This window comes from Podarcis bocagei (assembly GCF_964188305.1).
Source record: "Podarcis bocagei genome assembly, chromosome: 10".
Lineage (NCBI taxonomy): Eukaryota > Metazoa > Chordata > Lepidosauria > Squamata > Lacertidae > Podarcis > Podarcis bocagei.
In genome coordinates, this window is record NC_138135.1 from 28,993,710 (window position 1) to 29,016,922 (window position 23,213).

Here is a 23,213-nt window from a genome sequence, read left to right on the forward strand (position 1 = left end):
ACCACAATTTTCATAAGAACCAAACTACCTGTAGTCTTCTTGTGCTCTTTTAATCTCTTTTCCTGCAAACCATTTTTATTATCAAGAGACAGATGCACATGTGCAGGAATGACAATTTATAAACCTCAGAAATGGGGGGGGGGGGACCCAACAACACCATATGCTATAGTATGGGCCTGAGCACAACACATGTGTGTTTTGTGGGGTGGGGTAGGGTGGGGGGACGGAATTCCAAAAGCAAGCAATTGGCAAATGGAAACAGCCAAAACTCTAAATAAATAATAAAGGCAGAAGGAGTTTCTGAAGATAGCCGCCATTCAGGGTTGGGAAATTGCAATACTGCATGAGGGGCTTACACATGCTGTTTTATTTACTCTCTCATACATACATGCTTGCACGTGTGTGTGTGTGTGCTCTGTGCAGTACTTTTTGAAATTAACACTGCCAAGTTCTCCTTTTTACCCTATTAAATGATGCTATCCTCCCCAAATGCCACTTTTCATTTTAAAAGGCACTTTATGAATGTATCTTAGTTTCTGCACCAGTTTTTGAGGTTTGTATGGGGCAGGAGTGTCATTATTTTTCTGCCCTCTGTGTTTATTTATGGAAACTATTTTGTTTTTAGCTTTTGAGGGCCTCAGCGCTTGGAAAAATGCAGACAGTCTGATCCTCAATGTATTTTGCTCTATTGGGCACACTGCAAGTGAAAGCAGCTCTGTTCTGGCCCCAATGCCAGTGTCCCATGACACAAGTCGCATGTTCAGGGATCATATTTCCCAACAATATATGAAAGGATCTTATTCAATGTTACTTACTCAAATCTTCTCATAAACTGAATTCACTCTGCTCTACCAGGCAGACCTTTGTAACTATAACCAGACGTAAATTACCCCCCATTAACATTTTAAACATGTTGAAGTCACCACCACTTGGGGATAAGCTAGACTTTTTTAGTACAGGAGTGTTGGCTCAGGATTACTAGAACTTTAACACAGGGTTTAAGACAGTAGTGTTTGCTCTCAGTTGCCAACATTTTTCTTGCAGAACTCCTCTGCTTTTCATAGTACAGGCGAAACAATTCTGATGCCTTCTTCCCAACACCAAAAAACAAAACAAAAAAACCACCTCAAGACTATTTTCTCCAGTCAGTGTCATAGCCCAAATTGACTAGGATTGAAGTAAAAAAATGAAGTATTTGCATTTCTTGTGTAAATCTTTTTTCTGATCAGTCAAGCATCATCTCTTGGTTAACAGTGAGTTCTGTTTAGCATTGCCAACTTTCTGTTTGCCTTTTTTCTGCTTTTAAAATGTGCATGTTAACCAGACATTCAGCAGCTAAAGTTTCCCTATCACTCAGTGTCTATGCCGACACAAGCTGCACCTGTTGGATTTCTGCCTGCCATTAGGCTTGCCAGCCTCTCCCACCCACCCATATACACCTGTATGATAAATGGCGTGGTGGTGGAGAAATAAGCTGGTGAAATTTTCCCTGACGTGCAGATATAGCAATAGAAAAGCTTTATCTGCTAAATTTCTGCTTTTCTTACACAGCTGTTAAGATGCACAGGAGCTCTGCCAAACAGAAAATAAAAGTAGAAACCTGATGTGTCTTGTAGCGATTATCAGTATAGGAACCTTGCCAGCAATGAGGAAAATCCAGCAATATTAGCTCTTATGTTTTGGCTTGTCTTAGTGACACACAGTTACACTCAGACTTCTATTTCTTGGGTGACTGAGGTTTTCTAAGGTCCTTGTGGTGGCAGCTTATCAGCTACATCAAGGAAGTTGGAGAGTACAGTAAGAAAAATCCATGGGGTTATGTAGGTAAGGCAACTCGCCTAGATACTCTTTCATAGCTATCCAAACTGCCTTTAACCTGGGTTGTTGCCCAAGCCCTGGGGCTATTTTCCATTGCCTTGGCATGCTTGTTGAACATCCTAGCCTGGGTGCAGGTATGGTCATCACTCGGCAATGACCTTGATGACTTCCTGAACTGCTCAGCTGTCTGTTTCGCTGTCTGATCATATTGCTAATTAACTGGAACTCTGATCCCCCCTCCCCACAACACACACCCCTTTATGCTGTGCACGGTATGTGAATGCAACCAGGAAACTTTTCCCGTGCCCTGGAAGGTGCCTGAGCGCCACGACCATGACCCCTGGCTGAGTAGGAGTGAAAGAGTCGCTGCGCAATGGCTTAGCCAGCTTTTTATTTTTGTTAATAGGTTAATTAAAATTCCGCCTTCCTCTTCACCCTATAGTTATACTTCAGCCTTGGAAGGGAGGGTGCTCTGGAGGGCACAGCTGCAGGGCAACCTTTACTGGTTTCCATGGGAAGACTGCAAGGGCCAAGTCTTACTTTACTTTTTGTGTGTGCGTGTGCGCACGTGCACGCTCTGTTATGCATATCCAAAGAGGGGGGAAATTAATGTGTGTGCCACATTCGATGTGATGTGCACATTAATGCATTTCTGGGAACAGATCCCTTTAAACTCCATGAAAGGGATGAGATGGGGAAGAAGTCACATATATTTTAAAGGAATGACCCCATACGTGAATTTGCACTATGTCTGATGCAGCATGCTAAAAGACAGCTAAAAGACACCTGAGATATATATTAGGGACCCATTCTGCTCTGTTGGCTGTAATTTGTTTTAGCTGGTATTTAACTTTGATTTATTTTTAATTTTTAATGGTGAACAGCAGATCATAAATCTTTGCTGTAAATTGACCTGGGTTCTATAAAACGGGAATACCGACTTGTTCTGAGACGTTTTGTAAGAACTGGTAAAACACACACACATTCTGCATAGCAAATTGCAGCAAACAAGCAGCAAACAAACCAATTCTGCACACTGAGGATGCAGCTATGTGGCAACCTTTAGTTCAGCACATTAGTGGACAACTAGAAGGGGGGGGGAAATGCATGTTCTTAGGAAAAGAGATAGTTCCTCACTCCATATACCTACAGAATCTAGCCTGCACAACTAATTTAGAGTTGCCAGTTTAGCATCACAAAAAGAGGACAAACATTGGGGGGGGGGAGGAAATGTGCAAATGCTAATATAGATGCAAATTTAGAAATAATTACTAGAATTGAAATTGAAATATATCAGGCCATAGCAGACCAAGACTGACTAGCTGACCCTTATGCTGGCTTAGTTTTCATGGGCAACTTCAAGGTCTCTGTTGCTCTCCCTTCTTCTTTGGGCTGGCCTCTGTAAAGTGGGACACATGGCCACCCTATACTCAGTGATTCACTTGCTACTCCCAACTGGTTTGTACAGGGATAGTTGGGGACTGGCAAAGGACCGGCACCAGCTGAAATGGTCATTTGTAAAGACAGGAGGGATTGAAGGTCTTTAGACAGAGGCTGAAATGCTGCTACCTGCTAGGGATGCTCTAGCAGGGGGTTGAGCTAAAGTAAATGGGAAAGATGTGTGTGTAAACCAGCAGTACAGCTTAAGAAAAAACAACAGCATCTATTAGAGCTGAAAGTAGATTAAAAAGAAAGATACATGATTTAGTCACAGGCTAACTCTCTGCAGGGAGAGTTCCACAGATAGGTGCCACCACTGAGAAGGTCATCTCTGAAGCAACATGAAAGGACTTTGCACACACGGAAGTACCAAGACTGGTGGCATGTCACAATATGAGTCACAGGGCTTGTGACAAACACCAAAAATGGTCAGCTGATATCTTTATCTTGAGCCCAGATTGTCATGTCGTCAATTGTTAGGGATGCATTTTAGTAGGCGTGTGGTGATTCACAGTCTGGGTGTTCTGAAAATTCAAACTTTCTGCCTGTCAAGCGGATTCTCTGGTAATAATTACCCAGATGTGCAGACATTCAGGAAATGCACCTAGAAGGTTTCCCTGTTTTGGAAAAGTTAATGATCCTTGTAACCTGCATTCTCATCCACCAAGACTCTGAGACAGTCTTACGTGCTATGTAAAGATTATTTTCTTTTAGCAATGTAAGGGGCATTTCCCACTGGAGCCAAGAAAGCACAGCTTCCTAATGGAATAAAGGGGCCTCCTGACTGTCAGTACTTGACAGGAGGGATTCAAGCTCATAACAGAACCTTAGGTTTTCACAATTAAAACTGATTAAAGGGCATTGTTGCCCTAGAGCACACCATACATTTAAAGCACATCACTTCCCCCAAATAATTCTGGGGACTGTAGTTTACCCGCCACAGAGCTAAATTCTCAGCACCCTTTAAAAACTACGGTTCCCAGGATTCTTTGGGAGAAGTGGTGTGCTTTAAATGTATGGTGTGAGCAACAAATCTACTTTAAAAGAAGGATTGGACTTTTGCAGTATAGAATGTGTGGGATGCACAGAAATCAGGATAAAAGCTTGACAAATAGGTATTAGAAATCAGGATAAATTTATAGCAAAAGCAACAAGAGTCCATCAAAAGGTCGTTGCACACGGCCCTCTTTAAGCTTGTAAGCTTTGGTGTGTCCAGTTAATTCCATTTGTTGTAAAACAATAACCACGAGATAGGAATGTACTGGCACAAGGATGTTTGAAGTGACGTCTGAAGCCAATAACTATTTAAAGTTGCAAAACGTGCACTCTCCCTTTCCAGTGCTGGAGTACATAATGGTTATGACTCTCTGTCTGTTCATTTAAAACAGGAATGGGTAACCTATGGCCTGCCTGATGTTGTTGAATTCCAACTCCCATCATCCCAGCCAGCATGGCCAATGGTCAGGGATGACGGAAGGAGTCTATCAACATTTGGCAGGCCACAGGTTCCCCATTTCTGGTTTAAGAAGTGAGACCAAACATGTTGTTTTCCTCTTGCAGCCAGACCACTCTGTATGATGACAGTATAATAATCTACTTGTTAGTTCTGTAAATTTAGTATTTAGGGGAAAGTGTGGTAGGACAGGGTTGGTAACCATCTAGATAAGCCCACAGCATGTTTAAGTGCCAGCCTATTCTCAGGTCCCATGCAAATAGAAAATGCAGAGCAGGGTGTGCATAAGTTGTGTTCTAGTTAAAGATATATATATATATGTGTGTGTGTTCCTTATGGCTTGGACAGCTGCTTAATCTATCAACTTGGGCAGGTTTTCTAATATGCAGGAAGGAATTTGTGGGGCCCACCCAATCCCCCTGAAGTCCTTACATGTTTCCAAACACCTCTTCAGCTAACCGCTGTTAATGCTACGTGCAAAAATGTGTGCAAAACATGTGATCAGTAAAGTCTAGTCTCCTTCCAGAAATCCTGGCACTCTTCCCAGTGGGGTGAGGTTTTGGAGAAAGGAGAGATGGCCCTCTGACATGCCAGTGAAGAACTACTCGGAGCTTGGGACTCTGACACTTTCTCTTGGAAAAGGTCATACTGGAAAGGTCAAGAAGATGGCCTGGTTTGTTGGGTTTTGTGGGAAATTCACTCCCAGTGAGCTGATGCAGAACCTTTACTTAGATACCTACCCATTTAGATCTAGGCATATGGTAGGACTGCAGGTGGTATTATAAGTTTGGGAACGGAAGTAAGCAGAGGAAATCAACAGTTTATATGAGAGAATTACAGGTTTTCTATAAAGAGAGCCAATGAGACAGGGAATAACTGGTATTTAGAACACTATTCAAAACCCAGCACCCTGCAATTTAAATACTGGTTTGTTAAAATGAAAGTTTTGTCTTACTTGCTCTGCATGTTATAATAAACCTGTAATTCTTCTATAAGGAAAAAGTGATGCCTCTTAAGTAGTTAAATACCTTCTTGCGGCATCATTACCCTACACACTCTTTACTGCCTTGCCAGTTGCTTTGATGTTTAGCCTATAGTTTATGGTCAGAGGGGCAATGTGGTATTTTACTTAAATAATGGACATGGAACATGTTACCCTTTCTGCACACTTTTCCTTCCAAATTACACTTCATTGAAAAGAAGAAGAAGCAATCTTTGTTTATATGCTCCAATTTGTTTGCCATATAATGGCTCACTGGATGGCTTGGGTAACAATCAATACCAGATGCACATTTCAGGAAGGCAATAAGTGATCCCACAGTAGTAAGTTCTCAGTGCACCAGCTCATTTCATTGAAACGGCATATGGTTTTTGTTGGCCTTAATTGGTCTTCCTATTGGCTCTTGAAATGAAACACTTAGGTATGTGGGTGCCTTGCAACAAGTCAATGGATGTGTGAGAATATGCATCGTGTACATCAGGCCGAATCCCGTCTCTTTGCTGTTTTTTTCCTTCCCAGTAAAGAAGGGGGGGCACTTTGATGTGCAAAGAAATGGAAGGAATGAAGAAGAGACTGTTATCTGTGTAAAAAGAGGCAATGAATTTACTGATATGTGGTAAATGGATAGGATCCAATAGAACAGTGGGTCACATTGACATGAAACTGATTCAAATACAGTGGTACCTCAGGTTACATACGCTTCCTCAGGTTACAGCCTCCGCTAACCCAGGTTAAGAACTTTGCTTCAGGATGAGAACAGAAATCGTGCTCCGGCGGCACGGAAGCAGGAGGCCCATTAACTAAAGTGGTGCTTCACGTTAAGAACAGTTTCAGGTTAAGTATGGACCTCCGGAAGGAATTAAGTACTTAACCCGAGGTACCACTGTACACAGGTGGAAGCACATACTAAATATTATCATTGTCCTGCATCATAATGAAGCGCATACAGAGGATCACTTGTTTGAAAGCTGCCTTAAACTAAGATGTCCATGCATGTCAAAAATGTACACATTGAGGAGAAACCACCACACATATCCCTGCATATTTAAATTTAGCTCTGTCTGTTGAAAGGCTAAGTCTAGGTTTTGACCAAATCATAACAACGTAGGTTATTTGTTGTAAGAGGCGCTGGCTTGATTTTGTATCCTGCATCAGGGCAAGACTGGGATGGCAGCACTCAGAAGACAGTTGGACCTGAAGAGCACACTAAAATATTATTTATTGACCTTATGTCCCACACCTGCCTCTAGAAGGAGCCCTGGGTGGCAATACACAAGAATATACCACTGAGAAAACAGCTGCTTCTTATGTGAAGTTGTACCCCAAATAGGAAACCTTCCTGTCTGGGAGGGTCCTGTGGCTAGTCTGGGTGTGGCCAGTCCAAAATCTGAGAATACCCCACTGCTTGGGGAGATGCTCCAACCTCGAGATTTGTGACTCAATTACAAGGGACTGTTACAAGGTTCCTGGTTCTAGCCATGGTAGTTCCAGCCATACAGTATACCCTATGAATCTTATCTTCTTCCGGTACGTCATAATCTCTTTACCCAGAGGTTTCGCCTGCCCACTTTATGAATCTCATCACAAACATGTTTTTCATCTTTGATGAAGGCCAAGAGCTGTAGCCCTTCCCCTTGTTTGACACTTCAAACTTTATGAAGAAGCATGTTTTTTAATGCATTTCCTGGCAAAGTCCAAATAGGAAAATGTAATATCACAAGTGCAGAGAGGCAACTTTTGGAACTGACAGCCTTCCCTCTGGTTTTTGTTTTTTTAAAAAAATACTGCCAACTCAGTATGCCAGTTATCTAGATTCTTCCCACCATACACAACACATTTTTGTTTGAGTCTGTCTTCCCATCCATTGTACTTGGACGCTTTCCTTTCATTCTGCCCAAATCATGCTCCTTTTCATACTGTTCTGGTTAAATCCATAGTTAGTTCAGGATACTTGGAATACACATGCTCTGGCTAACAACATATGCTTTAATTTTATGGCCCAGGTAGCTGCCTCCTATGTGCTGTTCTCTCAAATAGGTTCTGAGTATTCTCTGTTCCCTGTAGAATGAAGGAAAGCTTTTATACAGCTTACGATAAGTCCTCTCTCATTTGTCTTAGCCTGGTTTTTCTGCTTCCTGCCACCTGTGTGCCACAAAGCATTCACAGCAAATACCCTTCTTTCAGGCACAAACCAAGCTGCATGCAGAAATTAAAGCCTTAAGTTAGCAGGCTGTTATGGGGAGCTCCATTGAAGAACTCACTGGGTGGATGGGTTCACACAATGATTTAACTGCATCTAGAACCTGCTTATGTGAAATCATTATTATGGATCAGATCAGTCTCTCTTTTTTTAAGCACCAGCTAAAACCAGTTGTTGTTTTTTGCTTTAGTTTTATGCTGCCAATTTTTGTTTTAATAAATATGTATTTTCTGCCCTGGGACCTTTGTATGAAAGGTGTACTATGAATGCTCTAAATAAAATAAAAGTTACAATATAAGATAAATCATGCAGGACCTTCACAATTAGGTCTTAATATGTTTTTTGTTTAACTTAAAAAGGGTTATAAACAGTGGCAGCAGAGGACAGGGTCTTTAACCCTTTCCCCATAATACAGTACTTTTCCCAATCCAAATCCCCCCTCCCAATATTCTCTTAGCACAACAGACAAATATAGGGGCACACAGAGTACACAGCTACTAAAAGAAAGGTTAACATAGAGAGAATTTTTGAGCTATATTCCCAATGCTGTGGTTCTGTTTGTGCAACAGACTTCCATGTGCAAAACAGAGCTTCTGCTTCCTCTCCTGCTCTGCACACCTCAAAATTTGCTCCAGGGTTTTGGGAAATACTCTGGAGGAGATTTGGGGGCGGGCATGAGGGAGGAAAGGAAGGGGAAATGGTGTTGCACAAGCAAGAGTCCTCTCACACAGTGTTGGATACAACTCTCTCCATCTTCATTTATCAACAATCTATTGCAATATAATTCTATTCCGGTATGCAAGTGCTTTGATAATACCTTGCTTCCTAACCCATTATATTCTGTAAAAGTATACTTGGTGTGGAAAAGGCCAATAGGGAAGACAGACAAGAGCAAGTACAGTACTAGTTTACACAGCCCACTATTACACTACACGATTCTCTACCACAGGGTATATTGATGGCCACCACATCTCCCATCAGCCACCTCCCATCTGTTTTTTTTAAAAGCTGTATTTATGATAAATTAACAGTTAATTTAACATAAATGCAGTTTCTCTAAACCATGGATGACAGGAGCTATAGTCCAAACATCTAGAGGTTTAATTTAATATAAATACAGCTTTTATAAAACCATGCCTTTCAGGAACTTCTGATACAGATCTCTAGCTACAGAAGTGAGGTCACATTAGAATCTCTAATGAAAACCGTAGTGAGTATAAAAAAAAACCCCTTGGCATTTGTTAACTAGTGAGTGTTTAACTGTTCACCGATTCTTTAAAAAAAAGTATTTAATTTTTTCCCTAGAAATAGTATAGATAAACTAAACAAAATGAAAACATAAATTAAAGAAGACAAAAAACAACCACAACCACGCATATTAGGTGCTTCTAAAAACAGAGCTTGCCCCAGATGTTTTGCTGGTTGAGGTGGAGCAACAACTGGTACCCATAATCTGCACTCACCAAAACCAAGGTGTGTAAAACCCAAGACCAGCCAAGTTATTTTGGCACCTGTGGCAGTAAATCCTAGAAGCCCCATTTCCGCCCTTTCCCTGGCAGTAAAATATAATGATAACAAATTAAATAACCACCAATTTGCTGTCCTTTCAGGACACCTGAAATCTGCTTCCTTACTGTGCCTAATGGCAGGGCCGGTGCTATCCAAAAATGTTGCTCAGTTGCAACCCTTTTCTTAGGTGAGCCTTTAAAAATGGTATGGTCTGAGCAGTTCAGTCCTATGTAGGTTTTTAAGGCTTCCACCTGTACCTTCCTCTGCAGAAGTTACATTATGTGCCTGGCAAGAACACAGCTGGCTTTGCCTCCTGCCAGTGCACACCATGCACAGGATCGAGCAGTTAGTGTTACTGACAGCTAAAGGCATTATCCATTCAACTTTGAACAAAAGAATCCCTGTCACTTGCAATAATACATCCACCTCCCCAGCTGTGCAAATGATACTAACCGTCACTGAACATCATTCTGCTTCTCTCATAAACTATTGAGGCTTGTTCTCCTGTCAGAATAGAATTCCCCTCTGCTCTTTCTGTACAGTCACAAGCTATGGAGTCAGCTCAACATGGTATTCCCTGCGGGCCATTTTTGTTATGTCTCTAATCTTACCCCCAAAAGCTGTTAGAAATCAGTAAATATGGAAAGATTGCAATCCACACTTGTTGGGTCATAAGAGAACGCCATTCCAGTTGCAAGACAGCTGCAACATAGCTTCCCTCTCACCTTCCTGCTCCCAAGTTGGGCTGATCAGGGTCCAATCTTTGATATACAAATATATCTGAAGATGTAATACTTCCTAGCACCACACCTAGGAGCAATCCACACTTAAGCTCCTTTAGTTTGCAAAACAACCCTGTATTGGTATTTTTCACAAATGCAATTATCATCCATGAGAAACAACTCTGTATCTCCCTTGTTTGCAAAACCATTCCATGCTGCACACCAATTTGAAGTGCAATAAAAAGTATGTGTGTCTTAAGTCATGTGCACTGTTACATCTTTATCACACAATATGGGAACTGGGTAGTACTTGAAAGTTCACCTTTTTTAAAAAAAACAACAACAGCAACGCCACCATGCATGCACACCTCCACAGTTGATCCAATTTAATGGAGAAAGTGATTTCTGGGTAGGTGGGGCATGGAAGTCTCAACACCCACAGCAAAGACCCTGTTACCCCAAGGGTCCTTTCTGTATGTATGTGGGAGAGGTCTCTCCAACCTGTTCTGGGAATGTAGCCTTTTCTCCCCTGCTCCTCCCCTAATGGAGATACCACGCTAAATAAATGGGATTGTTTTTGCATATGAAATTGTTTTATGTATGATTTGAGGAAGCAATGAAAGAAAGAAAGAAAGAAAGAAAGAAAGAAAGAAAGAAAGAAAGAAAGAAAGATATGAGAAGAAATAAAATCTCATTGGTTAGCCCAAAAATGTCGAACTCCAGGCACGCACAGATTGAATGTCTGCCTGCCTTGAGCTCTGCACGTGTATTGGCAACAACCCAGCAGATGTTGGCTGCTAATGCAAAACCCACAGTAAAAGATCAGATGCAAGGCCTAAAGTATCACGATATTTATCTGCTGTTTTAAAATTGCAAGCAGAATTGCAAAGATATATACGTACTTTCTTTTTGGCACCCATGCTTTATAGCTCTGACTTGGAGAGTTGACCGAGACAGTCAACCTTTTTTTGTGTGTGAATGTGTGTGGACTATTAATTTCCAACAAAAAACAAAACACTTCTTTTTTTAAATATCTGCCCAAACATATGGAAAATGTATATTTTCAATGTAAATAACTGCAACTATATTTTTCAGTGACAATCAGTTATTATTAAGAGTTGGCCTGTTGGGGTTGTTTTTGGACCAAAGCATAGCTGCCACGCTTATCTTATCTGAGATTTATACGCCTATCCAATTTAATATTACATAAGTAATTACAAATCATCCGTGAGACCTTGTCAGCTGCTCTGATCCCACAAAATGACTCGACCCGAAACCCCAAAGTACTCAGAAACATTCTTCACAGAATGTTTTCATAGGCACCACTTCAAAGTGGCTGTGGTTTAAAAATATGCTGCTATTTTGGTGTCCACTTGTGTGGGATAAAATTTCCCATCAGTAATAGTAGGACTGTAATAGGACTCCAGAGGAAATGAGAGAGTTAAGAAGGGTGTTCAAGGTGTCTTTTTACTGGTTAGCATGCAGTATGTTGATGAAATAATATTTAGGAGCCTCTCTTTTTTTCTTGAGGTAACTGTGACTAACTGCAAATAAAGTCAGAAAACACAGAAGTTAATGCAAATTCAGAACCCAATGAATTGTTAGAGCAGATCTTATATTTGATTCAGTATGCTCTTTCTTATTTATTTTTTACATTTATATCTCACCTTTCTTCCAAGGAGCTCAATGTAACATGCATATCCTCACAATAACTCTGAGAGCCTGTGACTAGCCCTCAGTTTTATGGCTGAGCAGGGATTTGAACCCTGCTCTCCCAGGTCCAAGCCCAAACCTCTAACCACTGCACCACCCCGGCTCTCTAATGGAAATTCTTTGAGGCTTTAGTGAACCACCATGCACGAGTAACAGACTACTGCTGGCTCACAAGCTATGTGGATTTGTCTAAAGCATTTACTGCCTCGTGTTAGTTTTGCGATTTTACATAAATCTATACATTTGCATGCATTGATTGCTGTTGGATTTTACGTAAGAACTCAAAAAAGCCTTATTCAGACATCCTATCACACATTAAGTGGTCCTTGCCTAATGGCAGCCAGACATGCCCTTCAGAGGTCACAATTTCAGTGGTAGTGTAGAGACCTACACACTTGCAACTTGGATGGGTGTAGTCCTCCTCCAAGGAAATTCTGGCCACTTGCTTGTGTAGAGGTGGCCAACTTGTGCACATCTGCTCAATGGGCCCCTTCACATTGCCACCAAATTCATGGCCAGTGAGTGACTAGTGGGTGTTGCAGTGCTTGGGTTGTGGCTAACAGGTGAATTCTCATTACCTCCTCACATGTTAATGATGTGGGGCAGGGGGTTTGAAGAGGGCTTATGTAAATATATTTTGGAAATAAACTTCTGTATGCGAGCAAAGGATTTTTGAAATATCTCCCGATAGCAGGTGATGGGTTCTGCAAGAGAAACTGTGCCCGCATGTGCACAACTATCTGCCAAAAACGTATAGAGAGTTTATTTTTTGTGTGCTAAGTACTATGTGTAAATGCAAGGCAGTCATTTCGAAGTAACCACTTAGTTAAGAATAGCTCCTGTGACTTCTATGGAATTATTCTGGATTAAGTGGTTTGTGGATTAGAGCTCTGACCATTTACAACCTCCTCTTAAAATACCCTTTCGCTGTGGCCTTACAAATCAACAAATTGCATTTCTAGCAGGTGCAGCAGAGGCAATGAGCCTTGGTTCCTACCAGAGATCCTATGAGTGCCAGGCACTTAGTATTGAAATGCCAGGCAGTGGCACCTTCTTCCTTCATTGCATTCTATGCCACCTCTGTACCAGCTCAGCAGCACTAGTGGCTTCACTGTGGGATTTAGGAAGATTTATTTACTTGCTCAATTATGCCCTTGTGTCCCATTTTGGTACCCTTAAAAGACCAGTTCTGGCAAGAGACTGATCAAAATCACGCTTAGACTTGCTTTCAGGGATGGATGAACATATTTTTTGGAGACTACACACTAGTATTTATGCAGTCACTTAAATGAAGAAGAAAGAAAGGAAGAGCCCCATATTAATCAGTACTTATTTAACTTGCTTTAGCCTACCTGCACTGCTACATTCTTTATTTTAATTGGTGTGTCTGTGTTTGTGTGTTAGGTTTTTACGGAATTCAATAAGAAGTGAGACTTCTTAGCTCTACTGTAACCTAGAAGGGAAAATTTAGGCAGGCACAATTTCTCCCCCCCCTCCTCTTCTTCTACAAACCCAAATAGCTGCACCTGCAAGAATCTTTCTTTTCTTTGCCACTTTTAAAGACAAAGAGCATGTTTGACATCTCGAACTGAGGCAAGACTAGTCTGCAAAATATGGGTGACATAGGGAAATACTGCTGTTGTTCATCTGTAAGAAAGCTGATCTCTGTGTCTCTGTCATTTTTGGCATGAGAATCCCTGGCACCTCTCAGAACACAAAGTCTAAGACTTGTGTAAATACCAGGATATGCCTTTTGAAATTCACACTCTCTGCACAAACATTATTGTCCCAAAGAGAAACTTTCCTAAAGCCCAGGTCACATTCTGAACCAACTTCCATTCTTTTCAGATCTGAGTGAAAGCAATAGAATTGCATAACATTGAAACACTATGTTGGTTTTCATTTGTTTGTAGGACGGGGATGAGGGTAACCAGCAGTTGAATCTAGGATTGCCACAGAAATGGAATTGTGCTTGAAATGTGTGCTTCCATGGGATAAAACTTGGGTGCTGGCAGAGCAGACCAATCTGTCAGAATCTGAAAACTTAATACAAAACTAGTCCTCCAAGCAGCACTATGGGTTGGTAACATCACCATGCTGGGACTCATCTATGCCCAAGCATGACACACAGAATCTAGCTATGGATTCATATTGGGCCATAGTTGATTTCCTAGATAATGCTGCAAACTCATTTCTTAGGTCAGGAAGAATAAAGACGACAGTAGCTGTTTCATAAGGCAGGTTATTTTGCTTCAAAGCTGTCATGAAATTAAATATAAAAGCTTGGCTTTTGTTTTAGGCTGTGTATATATTGCTTACAGTCACTTTGGCACTGAAAAATGAATTTGTGTCATGTTCAGAGGTATGTGGACTTTACAGAAGCCCTAGGCAATTGGGTGAATGTCTCCTTTAGTAAATAAACTTCACCATTATCCCTCTTTTTAAAGGAAAAGGTCAAAAGCCTGCATTTGAGCCAAAGCAAATTCTAATCATATTCCTTGCTTCCCTTGGGTAAATATTTATGAACAATTAAAATCTGGGTCAGTACAATTCACCCATGACTGATGGAATCTGAAGATAATATTCACAGGAAAGGAGAAATTGTAAAAGCATTTTGTTACCCTTTATTAAAGTTACAGAGAAGCAGTCTAATTTGGCCCCTATCCTGCCCTCACCCTTGCATATATATATTGTGGCTTTGGCTTATCTGTATTTGCAGAAGGAATTTGAAATTACAGAATGTGCATCCCTCTCTGAGAAATTCTACTAGTCTAGAAACTCTAAAACTCCTCAGATGTCCTGGCTTAGAAGGAACCTTTCAATCTGACTTTAGCTGAAATTAGGTGACAAATCTTAATTTATACAATTTGTTTGATAAAAGTCAACACGGTTATTTCAAAGTAGCAGGCCTTAGTGGGTCATCTTCCTGTTTTTGTACAGAAATAAATTCTCTCCCTTCTCCAGCAGTAAATGGTTTCCTATCCCATCTCATCAGCAGAGTCAAGTCTGCCTCTCACTGGTCTGTGAACGAAACTTGTTAAAGGTGCTTGGCAGACGAGACTTGTTGAGGGAAGGGATCAAGAAAACATGCTGATTCAAGACATCTATGGTATTTGGGGTGAGTCCATCTTAGCATATCCATTTCCTGGGAGTATGGCTCTCTAGCACTACCAATGGAATAGTATAGCCACATAGTAGAGGGGAAAACTTCTGCTAGGAATTTTCTCTATTTCAAGTGTAAGCTAAGTAATCGTAAAAACCACACCCTGGAAACTTGGCTGTTAATGATAATTTTCAAATTTCCTTTGATATCTGACATGTATGTAGCAAAAGTACAATTATGCCCTTGGCATAACAAACACACACACACACACACACACACACACACACACAGAGAGAGAGAGAGAGAGAGAGAGAGAGAGATTGAATCTTCCCAGCCCTGTAGTTTATGTTATTCATTAAATAGTTTTGGTTGGTTGTTTCTAAGAACATTTATAAATCACAAACTTGTAAGGAAATATCATGGCAGTGTTCTGTAAATCTTTTAAACATTGTAAGATTATAAAATAATAAAATACAGAACAAAAGACCAACACTGAATTAAATTAATTACATAAAAATACTTGGTGAAACAAAAATGTTTTCAGAAGCTGATGAAATATTAAATTGTAGAGGCCTGTACGATTTCAATAGGAACAGTGTTCCAAAATACTGGTGCCACTATGCTAAAAGTCTACGTTTGCATAGAAATTAAATAAATATGAGACAACTCTGGGACAGTTGATACATTTTGTTGATACATACTGTCTTCAGTGCTAAACTAGAGGCCAGAGATGCTATTGACCTGCTGCCAGCGTTGTTCATAAACCCTTCTCTTTTCATTACAGTCATCCGAGCCAAGGTAGTGGGCAAGAAGCTTATGAAGGATGGACCTTTTGGGACCATGCAATATACTGTCAAACAAATGAAGGTACGTACACAATCATACTGGATTGAGACAGTAAAACATTTCAAATTGTGGTAGAAATGCCATTATCTGAGAATAGATCTCATGAAACTCCATGATATGCTAACTATGGATGAATGGATTGCTCTAGTTTTGAACCAGTTTCATAAATGTGAACTCATAAATTTGTTAGCATCAATTTGCTATTTTTTTTTTATAGAACATGCAAATTTTCCCAGTACTTTTTAATGTGTTGCTTCTCAAAATGCATATTTTCCTGCTTATTTTACCCTATTAGCACTGGAATAAAATCTTCCTTTGGTGTGAATGGGAGCTCTTTTTCCAGTGCAAATAGCTTGTGTGGCCGGGGGTGGGTGGATCTGGCTTGGGGCTTCAGTGGGATAGCAAAGGGTTAAAGCCTACCTACCCTGTGGGTCCTGGTGCAAATAGTCCCACTAACCATGAACACATACCTGCTATTGTTAATTGTGGGAATAGTGTCTCACAATAGTTTGGCCCACAGCCTCTCAAAACACAAAGCTGACACATGCATGCGCGACAGTCCTTAGAAATAACTTCCCATTCTACTCCAGGTGTTACAGAACAGAATATTATTTGCCTTCTGGGCTTTCTCTCAGTTGTGGGTTGCTGCTCCCTATGCAGGAGGGGTAGTTGTCACTCTGACAACCTAGTTTAGAGACAATTTCACTCTGCAGCCAGGGCATACCATGAAAACAGTTCATGCATGCCACCTTTTTATGTAGGAAACCAGTTGTGTGATCAAGCCAATATTTATTTAGACTATTTATAGCCTGTTACTCATTCTTCACCCAGTCTCAGAACAAGAAACATCATTAAATTACAAGAAAACAATATTTTATTTCAATACAACTTAATGTAAAAACAAACAAACAAACAAACAAACAAACAAACAAACAAACAACTAACTGCATCAGCCAAGTGAGGGACACAACTTTATCAAATGCCTGGTGACCTTTTGTCAAAATGCCATCAGTGTTGGTGCTTGATTGTACCTGAGAGGTGAGGACATTCCAGAGTTGGGGAGTCACTACTGTTGAGGCGGTTGTGAGTATTATTGTTATCCCATTTATATCCCACCTTCCTCCAAGGAGCTCGAGGTTGCCCCCCCTCCATTTTATCCTCACATCAACCCTGTGAAGTAGGTGAGGCTGAGATTGGTCCAAGGTCACCCAGTGAATTTCAAGGCTGAGGCAGGAGCTGAACCTTGGTTTCCCACATCCTGTTCTGACTGAGAGCAGCACCAGCCCATTTAAACGCCCTGGGAGCGGACCAGAGAGAAAACTTCAGCAGCCAGGTCTACTCCCTGGCCCCACTCCCCAAGTGGCCATGGATTAGTGCAAATTCAAATCTGGGTCTTGGGGGAACCCAGAGAGCACCACAGCAAACAGGGAAAGGGACCAATGTCCGAAACAAACACTGCATGGGTCTGGGGGGAGGAAGGAGCTGCTGTGCTGCTGGGTTGCAAGTGCCACCTACCCTTTTTGCAGCTCAAGGGCTTTTTTTACTCATTTCAAGATATTTGTTTGAAATGGAGGTGCATCTTGACACAGCCACCTGACTTGCCCCCCTCCATGTTACTTTGCCACAAGAAATATCAGTTCAAGATCTTGAACTCCAAATCTCTTGCTTTCTTAGCTGACAGTGCCAATAAATGCCCACATCCCCCAGAGTGAGCTTAAGCAAGGCAGTGACATATCTGATAATTATATAGGGGCAACTAATTCTTGGACCCTTTGAGCCCGGTTAGATTTTGCCTGCTGACTGTGGAGAGGGGGGGGGGGGAGAGAGAGAAATAAAAGCGGCCTCATTGCCTTCACTTGTGCTCTCTCCTGAACTTTCTAGCCATGAGCAGCTTTTCCTTAAACCTGTTGCTCTGGACATTCCTTTGCCAACTGACCTCTTGTTATGTAATGTTAAAAATCTGCTCTGGTTTGTTTTTCTTGGCTGCAACATCTCAGTCATAAGACTGGTTAAAATATCTTTAGAAGAGGGAGAAAAAAGGAACAAATAGAGACTCTGGCAGTGCTTGCAGAAATCTGAAACATATTAGACAAAGCAATGGTTTAGAAAAACAACCACTTGCCTGCTTCCTAATAACAGTAATTCTCTTTATAAGGCATCATCCAGCTAAGTATAAAAGCTGCGCAGCACCAAAGCCATCGCAAACTATACTTGCTGCCAAAACCAACCTTGACACACCTCCTTTCCTGGAGTGGAATTTTTGCTTGAAATCTCAGTTTCCCTTACTTTATTTAAAGCTGTGTAGCTCCATTGGTCTTTCTTTCTTAAAAAATCAAATCGCTTGTGGGTATTGTGTTTATGGCAGTGGTTGATAACAGCTAGGGTCTGCATTTCTTTGAGTAGAGGCAAATGACATCAATAACTTTTGTACAGCCTACATAGGAGCAAGCTAGAGATTTTGGCAGCCCAACCCATGTGTTAGAACGTAGGCTGTGCTGAATTCCTATAAAGCAGGGATTGATCTGGTAATATAAAGCACCACAAGGTGTAAGCAGATTGGATCCCCAGGGTTTGGACACATCCCTGTGCCAAATCTAAAATCTGCCAGGTGAATCCAGTGGTGAAACTGTGAAATAGAGGGAGGATGTTGTGAGAATGAGACATTTTGCAACTGTCTGGCTACAGGACACAATGACTTATACTCACCCAAACACAGAGATTTGCTGATAAATATAGGAGACTGGGCTATGCTTGACTTCAACCTACTTAGCCTTACTGAGCAAATAGAAAATATGAAAGCAATGGCATAGTTGCTTTAACAAATTTAGCTGTTAGACTCTACATAAGTGTAGATTCCAATTTGGGCCTGACAGATTTCATGGTGAGCTTTATCCTCCATAAATTTATCTAAACCTCTTGTAAAGCTGTCCCAGTTGGTGGACCTCATTACATTACAATGTATTCCATGGTTTAACTATATGTTGAAACTGTACAGTTGCAGTAAACTGTACAGTTGCATGAGTAAACCTTTTGAGTTTGTGTTATGAAATATTATTTTCTTTCCCAACTGCATACTAAAGAGAACTAAAGAGAATATTTCTGATATGGCTTCAGTCCATTATGTTTTGTTATTGCTTGGGAATATAGAGGCAGCGTGTTCTGGGAATTGTCCAAAAGTACTGCAGCTGACCGTGCAACAAAGGAGGTCAGCATTACTACTGACACTGTTGGCGTCTCTACTCAATTTGAAAGGCACACAGCACATGCAGCTGCCAATATCTTCACTCCAGCCCATTCTAAGGCAGAGGATAGGAAAGTTTTTATAGCTGTAAGGGAAAGCAGTTAGTATTTAAACCATGAATTAAAACTCATGAAGTGGCAGCAACCATTCTGTCTCGTGACATCCGTCTTAAGGCCACTGTAAAATGAGATGGACCACATGATTTGTACGTAGATTTTTCCTGCACAGTCTCACCTAATCCCCAGGAATGGAGGATTGCTTAATGGAATGCTGAGTCAGTGGGAACTAGTGCTGTTCTAGCAGGCGCTACCAGGCAATGCTCATTAATACTTTGTTCTCTAACATTCATTTCCTAAAATACAGGACTGTGGAGACAGAAAGATTCTAAGAGTAGTAATGTTGCCTTCTTGACAAAATCAACAGTCTGTTCAGAATTACTCCTGTGTTGGAGTGGGTGCAGGTTACGAAAGATCCCACAGGATTCTGCCCTGAACTAATAAAAGCTGCAGGATATTCTGTGTGTTTTTAAGAACAAAAAAAAAAACCTCAATGATTAGAGCTTTCTTTTCAGGAGACTTTCCTTGTTTCCACCGGCTGCCCTTGTTCATTGTACAAGGTAGCAAAACATGCCCATCCATCTCTGAAAAGGAGTTTCAGCATGCCTTACATCAGTGTTTCCCAACCTTTTTTGGGCAAAGGCACACTTGTTTCATGAAAAAAATCTCAAGGCACACCACCATGCCAGATGGGGAAAGGTCACTTTTTACTTATGTAAAAAAAAAAAAAAAAAAAATAGTAACAGCATAGAAGGTAATGGTAGATGACTGTTAGGGTCTCCCCCCAAATGCAGAATTCTATTAATATCTTCCTTAGCGAGCCGCGTTAACCCCTGTAATGCTTTCTATAGAGTAAGCATAGGGGACACTGGGGGATGTGGAACCAAGGGGGCAGTGGGCCAAAAGAGTTCGGGATCTACTGCTTTAAACAGAAATAAGAGCCAGTGGGTTCTTCCTTTTTTAAAGTATCGTTTCAGCGGGGACAGCAGTCCGGATTTCCAAAAAGCGGCGCTTTTTTGCGTCTGAGCAAAGAAGAGAGAGAGGGGGAAAAAGAGAGAGAGAGATTGATTTGTGGCTGCGCAAAGGGGGGAGGAGCCCAGGAGTAAAAGTAGGAAGGACGAAGGGAGGGGAAAGGAAAGTTAATAGAAGGAAAGGCGGGTGGGAGAGAAAGAGAAAGAAAGAGGGAAGGAAGGGGGGAAGAGAAGTGGAAAGGAGGGAGACCGAGGCGGGGGAGAAGCGTCTGGAGAGTTGCTCCAAAGTTTGGGGGGCCGCGGGGGTGGGCGCGCGTCCCAGGAGGCGGAGGCCAGCCCGGGCTGGGAGCCGCGCCGCGGCCCGGGGGCGGTAGGCGGACCGCGGCTCCTAGGATGTGGAAAGGGGACGGCGGCGCAGGGGGAGGAGACCCGCACGGCTAGGGCAGCGCGCAGGGGGAGGGGAGCGGGCCGGAGGCAGGCGAGGGGGGCCGCGATCCCGCGCTCCGCGAACATGGCCTCCTTCCCCGCGGGCCCCGCCGAGCCCCCGGCCGGGGAGGGCAGCGCGCCCCCGCCGCCGGAGGAGAGCAGAGGCAGGAGGAGGAGGACGAAGGCGCTGCCGAGGAGGCGCGCCAACTTCTGCCAACTTCGGCGCCCGCCCCGTCGCCACAGGCTCCTCCCGGCCGAGAGCCAGAGGATGGCGGCGGAGCAGGAGGAGGAGGATCGGGTTTGGCGACGGCTGCTGCGTCCTCTCCAAGCGCGGGGCTGGCCTCCGCCGCGCCCGATCCTCCGCGCTCGCCGCGCTTCTCGGTGGAGCAGGTCTTGTGCGTGTGCGAGGCGCTGCTGCAGGCGGGCGACCCCGGCCGGCTGGGCCGCTTCCTGGGCTCGCTGCCGCCCGGCGCCAAGGCGCCGTGCCTGGAGGCGCAGGCGGGCGAGAGCCTGGCCAAGGCGCGCGCGCTGCTGGCCTTCCAGCGCGGCGACTTCGCCGAGCTCTACCGCCTGGTGCAGAGCCGGCGATGGGATGTGGGAGGGAGCTCGCTTGCCGCCCCGCGTGTGCCTATGTGGGGCACGTTACAGCCCCGTGACGTCAGCGCCACGCAGGCAGCCAGGCAGGCAGACGGCGAGAGCCCCGCGCTGGGCGGCCTCTCCTCGCCGCCGCCGCCCCGCCTCTCGCCGCCCGACTCGCCCGCCTCCCTCCCACGGCACACCAGGCAACGTCTCGCGGCACACTAGTGTGCCGCGGAACACCGGTTGGGAAACACTGCCTTACATTACTATCCCAAACCAGAACCAGTTATCGGTAACTATCATAAGCGCTCCCTTCCCAGCAACTTTGGGAGCTGTAGTTCTGTGAGAGGCACAAACATCTGGAAACATGAGTGGCATACATTATAATATAGTTTTTAACTCCTGGAGCTGAGGAAGTCATTCAGTAATGGAAAAGGGACATTACTGTGCTCTAATATTAGTGGTCCATTGAGTACACACACTTATGCTTGATGCTGTACAAACCCACCATCTGCCAAATTTCCTGGGGCCACCATGCTAGAAAATGTACTGCAACATATTAAAATGAAGTACAGGGTTGCCATCCTGGAGTTAGCAGTTTGAATACTCAGAGCTAAGAAATTCCAAGCTCGGTTATTTTTTGGTTGCATGATATTTTGTTAAAAACTCTCTCTCTCTCTCTCTCTCTCTCTCTCTCTCTCCTTTTTAAAGATGTACAGGGGTTTTGACAAGATGCCACATGTTCAATATATCTACACAGAGGCCTCTGAAAGCCTTTGCGGGGTCAAGCTGGAGGTCAACAAGTACCAGTATTTGATTACAGGTAAAGAAATAGCAGAGTTGTCTGTCACAGCTAGCTTGCAGGCTGTATTTGTTTCAACTGTATTTTTAGAGGACTTGCAGCTTAGTGCTAGTGGATGTGGATTACAAGTATTTAACCTGCAGGTCTCAAAAACTAAAGTTTTGATTTAACTCTGCTTCCAAAATTATCTGTGCCAATCAGGTGTCGTCTGACTGGAACAGGTGCAGGAGAAGTGGCTGTTAGTTTTACATTGTAGAAGACAGTATCTTATTAATGAAAATTCACACAAATTTGGGAATTATCAACATTTCAAAATTCAAAGTCAATTTTATTCTGAACATTTTCCAGTTGAACTTTGAGAGCTTTTTTTTTTTTTTTTAAAGGATTTTCAATCTTGGTGAATACCAAATTCAGGTCTTCTACTAACTGGTATTCTTTTCTTAATCTACCATCATTCAGAATTGGAAATATTGGGCAATATTTAGACTGGACACATGTGAAATTGAATTTTTCGCAGTCATATTCAGATTAGCATAATTGCCTAGGGAATTCCTCCCACCCACCTCATCTTCTTAGTGTTAATTATATAGGTGTTGAAGACACAAGCCCTGCATGAAAATAAGCAGGCATGACATAGTAGGATACAGTTCCTTACTATATTTCAAAAGGTAGCCATGCTGTTGCTAATTACTTGCATGTGGGAGGGACTTTTGTAGCTGGTATCAAGTTCCAAACTGCAGAAATACTGGCACTACAGATATTTTCCACATCTGGGAATTTAACAAATTATTTACACTTGAATGGCTCATTTGCAGTTTTATTTTCTAGGCCGAGTTTATGATGGAAAGGTTTACACAGGACTGTGTAACCTGAATGAGAAGTGGGATCGACTGACTCTCTCCCAGCGCAAAGGACTCAACCATCGTTACCACCTCGGTTGTGGCTGCAAGGTGTGTGCTGTCTACGGTGACCACTCCTTGAGTTGTCAACAACTTCATATATTGGGGATGGACTGGGAAGGGAGAGGCAATAGAAGGGGAACTTTGGAATTTTATTCTCTGTGAAAATCTGGGAAGAAAAGAGCAAAATGAAAGCTCTGCAAAGGCTAGGAGCTCAGTCACATGGCATGCATCTCCCGCAGGCTTAAGCAGGAGTAAGGAACCAAAGGGCCAGATTCCCTTCTGGGCAATCTTCTGGGGGCCACATACCAGTAGTAGGTGGGACCAGCAGCAAAACTAAGTGGTGCAACAAATGTAAATTTTATATTATCAGCAGACTAGTTTCTACATAAACATTTCATGGTATCTTCAATCCCGGCAAGCAAGCAAGAGGTA

At 42.6% G+C, this 23,213-nt stretch overlaps 2 protein-coding genes across 3 annotated transcripts in view; one reads left to right on the top strand and one right to left on the bottom strand.

Moving 5' to 3' along the window:
• SYN3 (synapsin III) overlaps positions 1–23,213 on the bottom strand; it is a 186,750-nt gene that overhangs the window by 106,489 nt on the left and 57,048 nt on the right. The gene's annotated exons all lie outside the window — the stretch shown is intronic.
• The window catches only part of TIMP3 (TIMP metallopeptidase inhibitor 3), a 45,466-nt gene that overhangs the window by 19,275 nt on the left and 2,978 nt on the right, over positions 1–23,213 (top strand). Inside the window, exons 2-4 of the mRNA XM_081211039.1 lie at positions 15,743–15,825; positions 21,789–21,900; positions 22,708–22,829. Of these exons, the coding sequence (XP_081067165.1) occupies positions 15,743–15,825; positions 21,789–21,900; positions 22,708–22,829 (317 nt within the window). The remainder of the gene's footprint in view (positions 1–15,742; positions 15,826–21,788; positions 21,901–22,707; positions 22,830–23,213) is intronic.